Source organism: Syngnathus acus, chromosome 10 (assembly GCF_901709675.1).
Source record: "Syngnathus acus chromosome 10, fSynAcu1.2, whole genome shotgun sequence".
NCBI classification, from domain to species: domain Eukaryota; kingdom Metazoa; phylum Chordata; class Actinopteri; order Syngnathiformes; family Syngnathidae; genus Syngnathus; species Syngnathus acus.
The window spans coordinates 4077693-4095119 of NC_051095.1; the positions used below are offsets into that span (position 1 = coordinate 4077693).

At 47.1% G+C, this 17427-nt stretch overlaps 2 protein-coding genes across 4 annotated transcripts; both read right to left on the bottom strand.

Annotated features, from left to right (window-relative positions):
* Positions 1-4441: 4441 nt before the first annotated feature.
* Positions 4442-10654, bottom strand: otud4 (OTU deubiquitinase 4). Of its 3 annotated transcripts, none has more exons than XM_037260235.1 (18): positions 10269-10654; positions 9790-9873; positions 9277-9327; positions 9146-9192; positions 9000-9072; positions 8771-8852; positions 8499-8683; positions 8331-8433; positions 8198-8262; positions 8023-8123; positions 7512-7609; positions 7301-7418; positions 7120-7234; positions 6269-7046; positions 6158-6198; positions 5920-6070; positions 5270-5319; positions 4442-4673 (listed from the first exon to the last, which is right to left on the bottom strand). In XM_037260235.1, exons 1-18 carry the CDS (start codon positions 10398-10400, stop codon positions 4470-4472), a joined length of 2478 nt encoding a protein of 825 aa, XP_037116130.1. In that variant the 5' UTR covers positions 10401-10654; the 3' UTR covers positions 4442-4469. The 3 variants fall into 3 exon arrangements, with proteins under 3 accessions (XP_037116130.1, XP_037116129.1, XP_037116128.1); XM_037260234.1 differs by having other exon boundaries at positions 5270-5324; positions 5733-6070; XM_037260233.1 differs by having other exon boundaries at positions 5728-6070.
* A 555-nt stretch (positions 10655-11209) lies between these two features.
* LOC119128126 (zinc finger protein 827-like) lies at positions 11210-17042 on the bottom strand. Its single transcript, XM_037260306.1, has 9 exons — positions 16655-17042; positions 15183-15507; positions 14924-15115; positions 14373-14831; positions 14241-14301; positions 14111-14163; positions 13595-13637; positions 13338-13517; positions 11210-13054 (listed from the first exon to the last, which is right to left on the bottom strand). Exons 2-9 carry the CDS (start codon positions 15361-15363, stop codon positions 12409-12411), a joined length of 1815 nt encoding a protein of 604 aa, XP_037116201.1. The 5' UTR covers positions 15364-15507; positions 16655-17042; the 3' UTR covers positions 11210-12408.
* Between the last annotated feature and the right edge of the window lie 385 nt (positions 17043-17427).

Genomic DNA, 17427 nt, shown 5'->3' on the forward strand with positions numbered 1-17427 from the left:
GAATCATTCAATTTGTCATTTATTTAATACTAATTTATTTTCTAGAGATGTCAAATCCTTGCTCCATGGATCGTTAATTAACCATTTGTTTGTGCCATTGCAATTTTTCATTATTAAAATCATGCATCTTCATTAACCCCCTGTCATGTATTTTATTCTTTTTCACTTGACATCATGATAACTCCTTAATTCTTACACATGTATTATCCAACTAATTACCATGCCAAGTGACCTCTGCAGGCCGGTAAGACATATCGCAACAGGGTGGCGAAAAACAAAGACGTGCAACTTTTTCAAGCGACAAATACACAACTATCTCCGAAGATTTAATAACAGTGAGTGACAGAAAGTGTCTTTTTCTGGGAAGTGACCATCGACCAATGTAAGTAAAAACTTTGTGAGGGCAGGATGGAACCACATGTATGGCGAGCATCACAGGCAAATAAATCGATGGACTTCGGAGACCCTGAGCCACGCCACCTGCCAAATTTGGCCACCCTGCGCAAGGCAAAGCAAGAGAAAAATGATTTGGCATTAGGTGACAAAAATCCAATTTTATCATTGCAGATGTTGAAATACAGTGCACCTCACAGTGACAGCATCAAAGACATTGGACTTGACAAGTTTTTCTGTCACTATTGGAGTCAAACACAAATGCATGTGTACAAGAGCTTAAAGAAATCCCACCCAATATTATGTGTTGATGCAACTGGCTCAATAGTTAAAAAACTGATGAGGCCGAATGGCATGTCTGGCCATATCTTCCTGTATCAGGGTGTTATGACAGGGCATACCAGCTCCAGTGTCCCAGTCGTGCAGATGCTGTCAGAGAAGCATGATGTTAATGCTATCACACAGTGGCTGAAGGAATGGATCCATGCAGGTGCATCTGTTCCTAAAGAAGCAGTGAGTGACTTTTCTCTGGCGATTCTTGGAGCTCTAGTCAAAGCTTTTACCCCTCATCCTGATCTGAAGAGCTACATCAATGAGTGCTTTAACATTTCACGTGGGAATCAACCTGGACATCTACCCCCATGTTTTGTCAGGGTAGATGTAGCACACTGCATTAAGATGATCTGCCGATGGGACTGCCTGAAAAACAAAAGACCTCGTGTTAAGGATTTCTTTGTTAGGTCAATAGCACAGCTTCTTAAGTCACAATGTTTGCAACATGCAAAAGAACTTCTTCGTGCTATCACCATTGTGGCACTGAGTGAGACAGAGGGTAATGACAATTCTGGAGCCCCTATCCCATCAGAAAAGTGCAAGAAATACTTGAGAGCGCAAATCGCAGAGGAATTTGTCCCCATTTCAGATGAGGAAGTTGAGGGACAAGAACCAGGTGATTCATTAAATCAGCACATCCAGACTAATGTCCGAGAGTGGGTGACAGAAATATGTGAGGAGAGCAGGTCACTTGCCATGGCTGATGGGGATAGAGACAACATCCACTTCCTCCCTGAGATTATTCCCCAAATAACAAGACTTGGAAGTTACTTGCCACTCTGGACAGCAATAATGGTCCCTCTCTTCAAAAGCGCCAGCATCACTGCAAGTTCCGCAGCTGTTGAAGCAGAGTTCAAAAACATAAAAAAAGGCCTTTTCAAGCATGAAAGCCTACCCATTCGTGTGGACCGGTTTGTTGCTCGTCATCTTTCCTTCATTGAGGGAAACATGCGGATTTGCTCTGCAAAACAAAAAAGTGATGTGTGTGATGCCACGACCGTCAGAGAGCCTGACAATGTCTGCAGTACTTCTCAAACTGAAGTAGTAAACAAAAGGGGAGAAAAATCTCATCCTGGAGCGGAGCCAGATGCATCTACTGACAGTGCAGTTGAAAACTGGAGAGGTTTAGCGGTCCCACCGAAAAAAAGAAAGATAACTTCATATCTCTCTCCTTGTCCTGAATGGCTGCATATTGACACACAAGTGGGCTGGAAAAAAGTCAAGGTACCATTGTTGAAAAACGGGAACCATCAACAGCCTGTTAAACTTCGCACATCAAAAGTGTTTGTGCTCAATACTTGTGCATTTGATTCTGTCTTGCAATGCTTATGCTGTTCTTTCTGTGAAAGTTTTTCATTTGAAAAGACTGTTCTGAACTATGAACATGGGAACCAATTCCTCCACCTGGTGAAAACCATCACAACACAGAGTGTGAACCCACAGGTATACTCACAGAGGGCAGAACTGCTGGGGGAAATATTCAAACCTGTCCTCCTGACCTCTGGTGCTCTCCAAATTGATGCACAATGCCACATCTCCACTGTAATTGAGAGCGCAATGAGGAATATCCCAAGTGTTTATTTGATAAAACAATGCTCCTCACAGTACTGCAGTTTAAGCCAACAAGTAACAAGGCAAGTTTCACTTGTTTGTCCAAACGTTGCTGTCCTGCAGACCTGTGGCATGGCTTCTCTTCAGACTGCTGCTGAAGAGGGACTCAGCCTTCCTGACTCTCTCTGCCTCAGGCCAATTGAAAATCCTTCCCATTGTCCGTCTTCATTCAAAACACAGGACAACAATACAGGCAAGGCTCTGTGTTCAGGTAATGTTACTCACAGCTACAATCTGGGAGAGTTTGTGTGGATTGACACTGACCTTGGTAGCAGTTGCAAGGAAGTTGCCTTGCTTGAATTTCCCTCCAGTCTGGAGCTAAAAGAGAAGACCTTTACTTTGAGAGCAGTCATTGGCTTTGAACCAGGACTGACCCAGGATTCTCTCGGGCATTATGTGGCATACTGCAGGAGGACTGCATATGCCTGGGAGATCTATAATGACCTGGGAAGTGGAGTGAAAGCAGCATCAGTAAATACTAAGATCTTCCCACATGCTGTTCTACACAGTGCAGTGATGCATTGTTTGAATTGTTGGAAAAAAATGTTGATAATGTTCCCTTTGACAAAGAAAGTTTTTTTTTCACGTTTTCAAGTTTCTTTTTCTGGCTGTCATCAACTTCACATACATGTATTAATTGTTGCATTAATTAATGTTTTGGAGCAGACATAGACTCATCAGGTATTTAGATTGCGGTGAACCTTTTGCATGTCAGATGTAATTGAAAAAAATGATCACATAGGCTTATTGAAAACAAGGAAATTAATCAATGAGCACGATACAAACATAATTACAGAAATATCCTCGTACTAAAAGCCATTCCCCGCAGTGAAAGTTTTCTGTAAGATAAAAAGAAAAGAAAAAAAAGGCTAAGAACATGTTTACCTTGTATTCGTCCTGCATCAGGAGCATTCCAGTCCAGGAGCTTGAAATTCGCGACAAAATACAGTGACGTGGGCTGGGTGACGTCTTTGCTATGAATTAAATGTGTAATATCTGCAAAACCGTAGCATCACAAACGAAACTTTTTGCAGCACAAACCAGCACAAACGAAACACAAACGACCGGCACTATTTTGGGTCAATTTGGAAGTAAACAGGGGGGCGGGGCTACCTGACGTCATCGCTATAAAATAAATGTGTAATATCTACGAAACGGAAGCAGCACAAACGAAATTATTTGCTGCACAAACCTGCACAAACGAAGCACAAACGAACGGTACCATTTTGGGTCCATTTGGAGCGAAGTGGGGGGCTAGGTGACGTCATCGCTATAAAATAAATGTGTAATATCTCCGAAACGGAAGCAGCACAAACGAAAATTTTTGCTGCACAAACCAGCACTAACGAAGCACAAACGAACGGTACCGTTTTGGGTCCATTTCGAGCAGATGGGGGGCTGGGTGAACTCTGGATGACCTATAAAAGAATCGTTCATAACTAAAAAACCATAGCAGCACAAACGAAATTTTTTGCTGCACAAACCTGCACAAACGAAGCACAAACGAACGGTACCATTTTGGGTCCATTTGGAGCGAGGTGGGGGGCTGGGTGACGTCATCGCTATAAAATAAATGTGTAATATCTCCGAAACGGAAGCAGCACAAACGAAAATTTTTGCTGCACAAACCTGCACAAACGAAGCACAAACGAACGGTACCATTTTGGGTCCATTTGGAGCGAAGTGGGGGGCTAGGTGACGTCATCGCTATAAAATAAATGTGTAATATCTCCGAAACGGAAGCAGCACAAACGAAAATTTTTGCTGCACAAACCAGCACTAACGAAGCACAAACGAACGGTACCGTTTTGGGTCCATTTCGAGCAGATGGGGGGCTGGGTGAACTCTGGATGACCTATAAAAGAATCGTTCATAACTAAAAAACCATAGCAGCACAAACGAAAATTTTTGCTGCACAAACCAGCACAAACGAAGCACAAACGAAACAGACTATTTTACTTAAATTTTGCGTGGGGTGGGGGGCCAGCTTCACGCAGGTGCCACACCCTCAATGAGGCCTGGAGCAGAATTTGACACTTTTGAATTTGTATTACCTCTCTTCAAAATATATGTGAATAATAATAAAAAAACAACAAGAGAAAAGTTGCAGTTTGAACATCTTTATAGGTGCATCAGAAGTAGTTGCCTGGTTCCCGCCCACGTCTCCTCCTGTAGCCTCCTCGCCCACCCGGTCTTCGTCCTCTGTAGTGTCTGCTCGGCCCCAGCCGCAAAATGGCTGACTCGTCGATTTCATCGGTGTTGCAGCCCACTGACGGGTGATGATGAGGCGCCCTGTGACCCCCCGGAGGGATGTGGGCCAAAGGGGCTGCCCTTCCCTTCCCGAAAAATCAAAAAGGAAATGTTAAAAAAAGTGGGTGGGACAAGGGAAACCTTTTTTAGGTATAACTGCTCAATTTCCCCATTTATTTTTAAGATATTAACGTACTAACCAAAAAATTGTTATTGATTGTTGGCTGAATTTGTCGTTTTTGCTTTGCTATATTTTTGGGCTGTATTTAACTTTATTGGCCATGTTTTTAGAGTTTCATAATTTTAGTGCAATAGATTTTAGGCAAATATTTTTTATATTTACGCGCAATGTTAATGATTATTACGTAGAGAGCTATTTAATGTTTAAAAAAATTGCATAAAATGTTAGATAACCACTGCACAATTAGACTATTAGACGACTTAGTTAAATTACAGACATTATTAGTGTGTAAAAAAATCTGTAAAATCCAACAAAATATTTAAAAATCAAAAAATAAAAAAAAAATAAAAAGCACATTGGTTAAAAAAAACCACATTATCGCCTGAATTTCCTGCCCCCTCCCAAACAACAACCCACTTTTCTCAATAGCTTCCACACCACATATACAGAGAAAGGAAAGCGCTTCAGACCGAAAAAAGGAGATACAAGGAGATACAGTACCAGTGCTGGGGGGATGTCAGGCCGCGGCATCGCATTCATGCCATTGTCTCCTGAAACAGCGGAAAAACTCTTGTAACGTACACGATGTGTGTCGACACAAACTTAAAATAACACTACTCATAAAAGGTTTCAATCAGGTGAAATTTCAGAATGAACCTACAACGCCCTAGATCCTTTACACATGAACTTCAGTTGGCTTTCTTCGAAGCTGCTGATTAAGTTCACCTGGAAAGGTTCCAGTGCCATTTTAGGTTCCTCGTGAAACTTCATCCGAAAGCAGAATTCAGTGGTGCCTTGAGCTGGGTGGGCCACGCGGGTATCTCAAAACATCTTATTGCACACAAATGAGCTGAAATATAATGAATCAGCCTGACCGATATTATTATTTTTTTTCTGGTGAGAGAAAATCAGCAATCTATTACGATGTAAACAAGAAAGACTGTCGAGTATGTTGATACCCATATTATATGCAAGCGCCGCGTTGACTGGAAAAGCATGCAGGGAGCCTCTGTGGAGCACATTGGCGTGGGGGTCCTGAGGGTACGACGGCAACGCGGCACACTGTGGAGTCTGCATGTCGGATCCCGCTGCCTGGTACGCAGGTCTGTGGGGTGCAGGCCACGCGTCACCACATCCGTTAGCGGGCTCACCTGGTTGCACAGGAACCGCTGCGGAGGGACACGTGGGCTGGAGGGGGGCTTCGGGAGGGCAGTGGGGCATCTGGACTCGGGGCTGCATGATGTGGGCCTGCTGGAGGGGCAGCAGGTACAGGTAGGGCATGTAGAAGGGCCAGGTGTATGCCTAAAGCACAACAATGAACATCTGAATCAAACAGTAACATGGGCTCATTATTGTGTACGTGCTACATGCGTGATGTTGCTGCTTTACCTTCACACCCAAGTTGAAGAAAAACCTCAAGACGTTTACATCTGTGGAAGGAGAATCATCCATCAGCAGACTGACACGAGGTGCTGCAATACTTGATTTGACATCCCTCACCCTGGGGGAGGTCTTCTCCCGAAGTGCGGAGAGAAAACTCTGGAGCTGGCAGCACATTGCCGTTCGCTTCTTGGGGGAAGCCGGGGTACAGGGGATCCTGGTAGAGGTGGTGCACCAGGATGCCTCCGGGGAGTGTCGGGGGCTGTCCGAGTGGGAAGGGAGAAGTGGGCAAAAGCTGGGGGGAGCCAGAGGAGGGAGCGGCCAAGGCCTCATGAGCTGGTGAATTCTCACTGGGATTCTGGAGTGTCGGACTGATGGGGGGAGAGGGAGTAGGCCGCGATTGGACCTGAAGGTCTTGGCTGGGAAGGGGATCCCACGTTTTGCTGCCGACATCCGCCACCCGATCCTTCAATTCTTGAGCGGCCATCGGGTCCATTGTTGCACTGCCCTGGTTGTGGAGCACCGACACACTCCCGGCGTCTCCGGCATCCGGACATTTAACTGGAAAGTCAGAGAGGTCCCATGTCTTACGTGGCCTCTGAGCTGAAGGTCGGAGGGCATCAGTGACTTGTGGAAGAGGAGGCACCGGTGACGAGGAGCTCGGGTACACTGGAGGACTGGGTGAGGATAGACGGGGGACAAAGGCCCTCGTGGCCCCTGGACACGGTGCGATGGGAGCTATGAACGTGGGAGCTGGGAAGCTCGTGGGTGCGGGAGGGGGAACATTTGAGGATGGGACAGACGAGGGAGACGCGTCACCCATGTGAAGAGGCTCAGGGGTGATCTTCTGTGTTTCCGCAGCAGAGAGAGAACGCCTGCCAACAACTTCAAGTGGACTCTGAAGAAGACAAAATTCATTCATTTCATTCTGTGGACAAATGGAGAGAACGACCGACGAGTGGATTCCTAACCCTAAGAGCCGGGAAGCTGAGCTCATCCTTGAGATGGATTTCCACCTGCTCCTTCTCTTTGGGCAAATGCTCCCCACTGGTTATACCAAATGACAAAGTGTCTGCTGAGCTCCTCCTGAAGAACACCACCAACTTAGAACAACGCTGTGACCAAATGAAGCAGGCCAATCTCCGCACTTACTTGTAGCGTCTCAGATCTTCATGCGGCGCGCGTGACTTCTGCTGGTACGCACGTCCACTTGAGCCCACTCTGAAACCAGAGGACTTTGGTCCGGACTTGCCAGAGCCCCGAGGCCCTTCTGGAAGACAAAGCATGCCTCATTCTTGACATGGACATCAAATGAGTGAAAGGCCCATTTTTCAAGATCTGTCATTGTCAAACATGCCAATACCTTGCTGTCCGTTGCAGATTCTTCTCTCCCGACCGTGGATGGGACTCCATTCCGGGCTTTCTGACGTCACGGGTCGTAGGCTCCACAGAGGAACGCGTCTGCAGTCACGCATGTGCAGCAGTTAGCATGACTGAGCGTATACAGTGGCGTCTTGAGATACGAATTTTAAAGAACGAGCAATTGTTGACCTGATTTTTTTTTTTTTTTTTTTTGCCTTGCCTTAGCTTAATGCTAACAAACAATGCAAAACACTATAGACGGGCTAAAGAATTCTATCAGTGTTGTGGTGTTCAAAAACTTTAAGCAAGAGATATTTGAATATACAAACAGTGGAGCAACACACTCAGATATATTATATATAATATAGTATATATAGTATTAATATTTATTAATACTGAGAAAATAAATAGATCAAAAAATCTAATAGGTAAAGTCACAGGCAAATATTTGAGGGGCATAATGGTGATAGTAAAAGTGAGTTGCATGATAACATTTGCAGTGTGTTACGTACAGTTGGCCTTCTTCTTCCGTGTAAATAGTCACCGGGCCGTCATCGGGCGGGATTTCCTCAATGGTGGCGTTGTAGCTCTGTTCACTTCCATCCAGCCACACCTACCGTCATTGAGCAGCAATCAGTATGTGTGCATATACAAAACAAAAAATGCACATTTTAAAGTGTGCAAGACCTGACATCGTTGGCCGACGGTGTACTGCATCCCGGCGGCCATGCAGTAATCCTGCTTGAGTTGAGCTGAAAGACGGGAGACTTGATGAGTGTGGGTGGATTTAAACAGGAGGAAACCTCTTTCTCTGCCTCACCTTTCTTGGACTTGTGCCACACGTCATATGCAACATTTCGGTACAGACTCTCGCTCAGTGAACGGCGCACACTCTCTGGCAACATAAGGCCGCGACCCCGCCCCTGCACTCACACAAAGGGCATTGTGGGATTTACATTAGCCTAGAAAATATGGTTAACTGTGTTACCCTCATCCGGCTGTTGTTGCTCCTGAACAAGTTCTCCGCTTCTGAGTCGGAGTCATCGCTGCTGAGGCACGGCGCCATACTGTCGTCGCTCAGCCGCTCGCTGGTTCGGCCTCTCGACTGACAGGAAGTCACGGTGTGCCGGTTCAGCTGGAAGACGTCGGTGTACAGCAGCTCGTACAGGATGGCTGCAGCGTAAACACACGTGTCAACGGTCAAGTCTTCCCTTACTCCAGCAAACTATATTTTGGGAAGCCACTTGTGACTCGACTCACACTGGCAGAGCGCAGAATTCTTTATATGGCTGATGGGATAAACGCTGTCGTAGTGATTTCCATTCAAAAAAATTAGCTGGATCTGAAAATGGGGGAAAAAAAAAAGTTCAGTTTAGGCACTTTGCCGAGTATGCATGGCAAAAAAAACTGATTGTGCTGTGGAAGGTCAAGGTAATGTGGTTCATGGAATGGAAAATCCACGAAATGGAGCCATGTGTGGGACGCAGACCTTCTCCTTGAACTTGTTGCCTGTGATATCCACCGGGGATTTGCCAGGCTCTTGAAAGATCACAAAATCCCTCCTGTGCATACACAAATGGTTCAAATCTTGAATAAGCTGAAAAGCAGCGCACACACACACAAACTTGGGCTTACTTGAACATGACGGCCAGCGCGTTCATCTCCACTTCACCTGCCCACTGCTGCAAAAACAACCAATTGTTAGCTTTAGCTCAGACAAAAGCTAACAAGTGTTCGAGTGTGTTGCGAGTACACAGAGGTCTCACCTGCGGGTCCTGAAGCCGCTGCAGGTACTCTTCAAAATCACCTTCAATGAACTTCACACACATGCACACACAATTTTTAAAATTCCAGCGGCAACGCAAGCGCATCATAATGTCAAGTCGATTATTACTAATTACAGCATGTGCCAACTTTCAGGCGCACTATATCTTAAGTAGCTTTTTAATGTCTTTGAATACAGCGCCATCTATTGGAGTGGACGAATTACTGCCAGCCCCAATGCAAACAAAACACAAATCAGCAAATAGCAGCATTGCCCCCATGTCACCTGCCCTGCTGCTCAGGGCAAAAGGCCCACACGCAGCACATAAACACGGCTCATTGTAAAAAAAATAAAAATAAATCAGCATTTCATTAAAAAAATAATAATACAACTGCAGCCAATGCAAAAACCCAGAAACAAAGCTATTTCCTGACTCGTTAGCTGTTAAGACAAAGTGACATATTAAACAATATGAGGGACTTTTTGGTTTTGCAGAAACCTAATGTGCACTTACTGCCTCATAGCTTTCTCTATGTTGCCTTAGGAAGCAAACGCACTGGGTGCGAACTTGTAAGTGAAGACTTTGGGAGTGAAGAACCTGCAACAAGAGCATCCATGAGCACTTATGAGAGCGTACAACAAATAGGTCAAATGAGGTTTTTTTTCCCTTTGCATTTATCGAAGAACAGCTCTGACAACCCAACTGTTTGAGATAAATGGGGTGTAAAAAATGTAAAACATTATTATCGGTTTGCTTGGGTCAGAGCATTGTGACGGGCTGGGGGGGGTGGGGTGGTCGCCATAGCAACACATTTGCTAAAATATTTTCAGAGGTACCTTAAAAAGTCTGGGTTGAATTTTACCCGGGCAAATCAAAATAAAGAATAAACATTAAAACATGTACATTATGAGCAATATGAATACGCTCTGCTTAATGGCAGTTAATGACGTCACACGGGCTAAACTACAAATTGTTTGTCACATTGTATTTACCTGTTCGGCCACGGCACGAAACAAGCACGACCCGTCCTTGGCGACCCGTTTCCGATGCAGTCCGATGGAGGCCAAATAGTCGTCCATAAGCGTCTCTTCCTCGCTCGCTCGCATGTTCCCAGCACGGCTCATGCTAACTCAGCTTAGCGCTGGTATTTTAAGCAACCTGAAACGTACTAAAGACAAGCACTCGCCATCGACCCAACAATCAGATGACGTATGACGGCGTTTAGTTTCGTTTCCGAGGAAGGCCCACTCTTCCTACTCCGCCTGCTCCTAATCCAGGCAGTCATGAAAGTGAAAGTAAACTTTTCTTTTGACAGGCGCTCGCTCGGTGTCGTCAATATATCATTTAAAAAGCCCACCACTTCCGCGTTCCGGCCACTCATTTCCCGCCAACACCCGGAAGTCATGCTGCCAATAAACACGCGACGAGAACGCATCGTCGATACGTTGATTGGCTGTCAGCGCAAAATGATCGTAAAGTCTTTTCATTTGGATTATTACGTAATTAATCAAACACTGTCCCTGCTAACCTTGTGACAATAAACACAATATGATAATGGCCGTTTTCAGAGATGGATTAAGTCACATAAATCCCCAGTGAAGGCCCAGGTACCAAAGGCACGGCTTTCTCGTGCCCCTCTTCCCTTGCTTCCTCCCATCCTCCTCCTTTCATTTAGTGAAATCTAATAATGACCTGTTTGTAAAGCTCCCTCGGCTACAACAGGCCAGGTTACCGTGGCAACCAGAAAGGGGGGGGGGGGGACAGTGGGGCAGGGCCCATGGCGATTGACACTCATCCTCCCACTTGTTTGTGTGTGCGCAGTGAGGACTGTGACCTTCATGGCTCTGACTTATTTATTAATTTCCCGCCTCGAGTCATACTTTGTGATGATGGTCTTGATCATGCCATGACAGAAAAGGAACCAACGAAGGCGTCATTCGTGAAATGAAACTTTATTGATCAAGCAGAAGCAAACAAGATTCAGCAGAATAGACCACAGCGATCTTCTTCATCTCTGACTCTGCTGAATCTGTCAGCTTATTTGTAACAAGACAATCAATCGACAGTCGCTGGTCAAACTGTCCCGGAAAACAATCTTGGTATGCGATATACGTCTATAAAAAATGGCGCAAATCTTATGATTAGTCTTTTTTTTTTTGCATCAGCAAGCCAACAAAGTGCACATGGATCGCTATATACAACAGAAAGATCAGAAAGAGCATCTTTGTCCTTCAGAACCTCCATCAACACAACTACAATGCAAGCAAACCAAGATAAGTAACACACAAAAAGGAAACAAAACGTACTGCAGCATTGATTTAGAACTGGTTTGGCAAAAAAAAAAAGACTGATACATTTTCATGCAGATAATTTGGGCAATGATCACGTTAATTAGGGATGCTCCAATAGCACTTTTTTCCAGATTCCGTGCAAGTACAAGTACTTGTCGATAGAAAGTACCGATACTTAATGCCAATGTGGTTTGCAATTGTGATTAAAATGTGTATTATTTTAACCAATTTTTTCATAGGTCTAATTTAAATCTAACTCCTTGGAGATAAACAATTTGTCATTTTAACATCCAACTGCAAGTTTTTCTTGCCACACTTCAAATAAATGAAGTTATTTAGTGTCTCAGTTCGAACACTAGGGGGCCCTATGTAAAAGATCAAAGACAAAGATGAATGTAGTCTAGTGCAACTCTATTGCATTGTGGGCAATATTATTTCCTCATTGCCAAGGAATATTGGAGCATCCCTAACATGAATTGCCGTTAGCTGCTAGCTAAATCAAAATGTTGAGGGTGCTAATGACCTCAAGGTAATATTTACAGTTTTGGTCCGATGGTCTGGCTGTCATCATCCATCACGTTGTAAATTCACCCAAAAACTTGACGAAGCTGGCAGTTTCTGAAGGACAACACATACTGAGTAGTAATAATAATTCAAGATAAGAAAAGGAGTCAAGTGCTTTACGAGCTAGCACTTCAATGATTAGGGAAAAACAGGCGGCGGGAACTGCGCCGCTGCTTCTGCCGTTCAGCGTGTCGGTTTTGGACATTCTCAAATGGGGAGGCGGGAGCGTTACATCCATCGTGAGCGAAAGATGAGGACGGAGGAGAAAAGAAGACATTCATAAAGATGTCAGGCCAAGGTAGCCAAGGAAAGAATGTTTGTTGGAAGAGGAGGAGGAAGAAGAGGAGGAGGGAGCGGACGGAGGCGCAGTAAATTGAGGCTTCAGCGAGAGGAGAGTCGTGATGGGCACGAGAGGAGACAAATCCCTCCACCCTGCTAGCTCACATAGCGAGGCCTGAAGAGGAAGATGAGGAGAGGATGAAGATGAGGAGGGCACGTTGGTGTGCAGCCGCCGAACGTGTTTGCTGGGATTGTCCGCGTGCACGTAGGAGCGGTGCGTGTGCACGTTGCCGGGGGCGCTGGCGGCGGCCACGTTGGCGTGCGCTCCGTGCTTGACCTTGCAGTGCAGGCGCAGGCTGTCCCGCCGCTTGGCGCTGTACGGGCAAAGGTGGCAAGTGAAGGGCCGCTCACCCGTGTGCACGCGTACGTGCTCCACCAGCTTGTTGGCGGTGCGCGTCAGGTGGCCGCAGCGCTCGCAACGGTACTGGTTGCCTTGGCGATGACCCTGGAAGTGAACCAGCAGCTCCGGTTGCCCGGGAAACGACCTCTGGCAGATGCGGCAGCGATGCTCCGAGGTGCTCGTCTCCGGCGGGGTTGCCGTGGCAACTGTGGGCGCGCTGCCGGCGGGAAGGGTGAGGGGGCATCTGGCGGGGGTGGAGGTGAAGAGCGGTGGTTAGCGCCGCGCGCAGTCATTGATGCAGTCACACATTTGGCGCTAGCAACTTTTTGCCCCCATAAAGCACCATGGCAGCAAATTTAGCTTCAGTTGGTTTAAATACTAGGAAACCTTCAGCACCTTTTGAAATAACCCAAATGCTAAAAGGCACACTTTGTTTCCCCTAATTGACAAACTAGATCATGGATTGCCAACTTGGAATGCTGCAGCGGGCACAATGGAGAACAAAATGTTGGGGTTAAGATTTTCACCTGCTTGCTCTGCCCAGCACGTGCTTGTCGGCGTGCGCCCTCATGGCCGCCTCCTGATTGGTGGAGTGGTCGCACACGCAGCAGTGCAGTGAAAAGGAGCCGCGCTCCTGCCGCCGATGCTCCGTCATGTGAGATCGGAAAAGGAGGCGCCCGTCGGTCTCGAAGCCACACACGTGACACCTGACCACAGGGGAGGAAGGTCCTTTGTGTCCGTGGCGACGGCAAACCTAGCTTCTCGGTAGATGAGGTCAACTCACCTGTAGAAGAAGCTCGCACTTCCTGGCGGGCTGCTTGGGGTGCCTGTCAGAGACATAAATCAACAAATGTCAATATGAAGAATGACAAGCGAAACAATGAAAGTTTTTCCACTAGATGGCCACCAGGGGGCTCTAGAAGCAAATAACAGGCAAACAGTTTGGAGTTTTTCAGATAATGGATAAATGGATGTTATGTTTGAGACTGTTTGCGCTTCCTTTATTTGTGTATTCGTGATTTTCTTATACTGCCCTCTGGTGGCTAAGTCGTAGAAGTGACAGTGGATCTACTCACGATACCGAAACGATTTATACATTTAATTCAATTAATTACTCAATTACTGATATATGCGACACACATGGGAGGCTCCCAAAAGGAGCATGAAAACACGTCGGCATGCTGCAATGAGTTGACGCTACAGTTTGTAAATAAACAATTAATAATAATAACAACAGAGGGCGCCAAAATGACATTTTGCTAATGGTGCCAGGGAGGTTCTGACTGTGTGTGTTTCATACCATATGCAGACTCCAAAGGAGAGGACCAGGCTGGCTCCACCTTCAGGACAGGACTACATTTGACACAAAGACATGGACACACTGCTTAGGAGAAGTTAAAGAAGAAAAAGGAGAGTAGCGGGACACGCACCTGCTCCTGGCAGGGGGGCTGGACCTCAGCGTAAGCACACTGCCGGACTTAGCGACCCGCTCTGGAGGGCGGCAAAAGCGGGAGGTGAACATGATACTTGACGTGACAAAAGTAAACGCTGCTGTGTGATACCTGAGAGCTGTTGCAGTAACGTGGACGCCAGGTTGACGGACATGTCCTGCCATAGCGCCGCCCGCAGGCACTGCTCCGCCATTTTGGCTCCGGAACACAACTGGTCTCCAAAGAACTGCTGTTCCTCCACCGCGACCCCTGAAAACAACCTGGGTCGGGTCTCCTCTTCCGTTTTCCCTCTGAGGAGAATCTGCTCCGCCAGGGTGTCAGCGGAGATCTCCTCCCCCTCCTGTTTGACAGCAAGCGGAACGTTCGGAACATCGCCGTCCAGATGTGGATCTTCCATCTCCGCCACCCCGCCGTGTTCCGTTTTGACGGCCAGAAGACGGTGAGCTCCATCGCCTCGGAGGTCTCCTATTGGTCCTTCACGGATGACGCTTGACATCCTCGGCGTTTCGATTTCCATGGAGTCCTCTTCCTCCTTGACTTTCACGTCGGGCCGGGTCAGGAGCTGACTCTCTGCCATTAAAAACACGATTTGCTCATCTTCTCTATCCGTCAATAACTGATTTAATCCATTTCTTCATACAAACAGATGGATGAGCACAAACCTGCCAGTTTCCTGAGCAAGTCTGAAGCCAGCGTGTCAGTGGCGGCGTCCCCCTCAGGTGTGTGCGTGAGCGAGGGTGGGTCGGGACTGGCCCCGGGACCATCGGGGGACAGAGCCAGGCCCGGCTCCTCCTGCTGTCCCCCTCGTCCCTCGGCTCGACCCCCAGGGAGGACCTGAGCCTTCTGAGTGGCCTCTGAAGACACACACAGACATAAGACCGACGCCTCATATGTGTGTACGTGTGTGTGTGTTTTAACCACCTGACATCCTAATGAGAAGGTCAGACGCCATCTTGGTGCTGACATCAGGGCTGAAGAGAGAGGTGGCTGCCAGGAAGGGGCTCGAACCCACCTCGCGCGACTCCGCGTGAGCCGCCCGCGTGTGTCGACCGGCCGCGTCCGAAGGAGGAGCGGGCTGTAACACGCTCGGCCCACGCTTCATTTTCCAGCGACGAGTAAGAGAGTCACACTCAGAAGAGAGGCGAGCGATACGAGAGGAGGGATGCTAAAATAAGACGTGAAGGTTCTTGGCCACTCGGAGGAGAGGAGAGCATGATGCAAATCTACTCCTCTGACAGATTCTGACCTGTGAGCGAAGGATGAAGGCAAAACGAGAGACAAGGCGGAAGGTGGATGACGAGCATGACAAGAAATAAAACACGATCAAAGTGAATCTCTAATTAGGCAATGATTGAATGGATAAGGCCCGATAATGTCATAATCACATCGCCATGGTAACAGGCTGCAGCATCTCCTGCCATGACCTTACTGGAAGAAATCAATTGTGATTATGGGGCTTAAAATATATCGATTAATCGACATTTTTCAGTATTTAATTAATTTGTACACAACTGCCACGTTTATTACTTTTGTAAGTTATTCTGCAAATTTCTATTTTCAGATGTGTTGCACAAAAACCTGAGGCGGCATACTCCATGTTCACAATAATTGTTGACAACTATGCTAATTGTATTTACCAAATCATAAGCAAATCATTTAAATTCGCATAAAATTGCAACCTAGACAATCGAATGGAATCAGGCCAAAAACATTGTTTTTACTGTTAAATACATTTTTAAATATCAAAAAATAGTCCACACATGGCAATCCAAAGTGGCTAAAAAACGTAAAAATGATGACGAGAATCTCCGAGTGGAACCGTAATTCAGTCAAATTGTTGCAAACTATAAATATGTAAATAATAATCGAACAGCAAATCGGTCCACTCTGACACCACACGACCCGGTTCGCTCCAGCCTCTCGACTCATTCATGCCTCACGGGAGTCTGCAAATGACCGTGACCCCGTTCCTCCCTGCTCGGTATCGGTCGGACGGTCGCTGCCCGAACCTTCCGGACGAAGCCAGAGTTCTGGAGCACTCGTTCGTCCCCTCTCCCGTCGCAACATGGCTGACACACCGAGTCACAAAGTCAATTCCCGGCGTGGGAGGACGGTGCGCCAATTCAGTACCAACGAAGCGGCGAAATTGTTCCGTTTCAGCTGGTACCGGGAAGCAGGGCAGGTGTCAAGAGTCCAGTCGCCCCCTCCCTCCCTCCCTCCCTCCCTCTCTCCCTCTCTCCATCACGCCCCTGCAACATGGCTGAGCGGAACTCGACCTCACGAGACCTCTGAAGTCATCCACTCGGGTCATTTGGCGTCGGCAACCCGCCCCGGGACGACCAGACGACGCCTTGTCGCCGGCTCCCCTTCCCCGCTCACCCTCGGAGACTTACCGGTGCCGGGAGGGCAGGTGGCGGCCGTGGTTGAGATGGTGCAGTCCGGGGCAGAGCCTATATATAGACCGCACATTTTACTGGCGGTAAATTCGCTCTTTTTTTTTTTGGCCCCCCTCTTGCGTCGACCCCCGGGCTTGCTCCGCCACTTTCCGACAGTGCCAGTGGAGGGAGGGAGGGGGGCGAGGGGAGGAGGGAGGCGAAAGCCGCGCGGATATGTCTTTTTCCAGGCCGAGAGGAGGATGACGGGTCGGTCACTGAGCAGGGCAGATGGAGGTTTCCGCCTCCTTTCTCCCTCTCTCTCTCTCTCTCCCTCGTTCACACGCGTGAGCGTGCGCGCGCGCGCGAAAGGGACGCAGTGAGTCCGTCCACGCGCCAAGCTAACACGGGCACACGCAAGGTGAACGTTTGTCCATTTGAACAGAAGAGTCAACACTTTTAAGAGCGCACAAGATTATTTTTTAACCTATGAAAACATCTGAACTTTATACTCGTTACGTTATCAAAAAGCTTTTGTATTTTTTTTCAACTTGAGCGAAATAAGTAAACGTGCAAACCAACCTCATATGAGAGATATTCCCAGGCAACCTCAGGTAGAATGGTTATTTGCTTTCATTGGAAACGGCCCTTTTTGTTCAAAATGGCGCCCGGGGAGATGGGGGGTTTTCATTTTTTAATTTGGTACTGGAACCACAAATAAAGTGATCATTTTATCACCCGGGTAGCACGGCGACTGAAATGTGTCAAGAGTGGGACACATTTTGACACCTGGA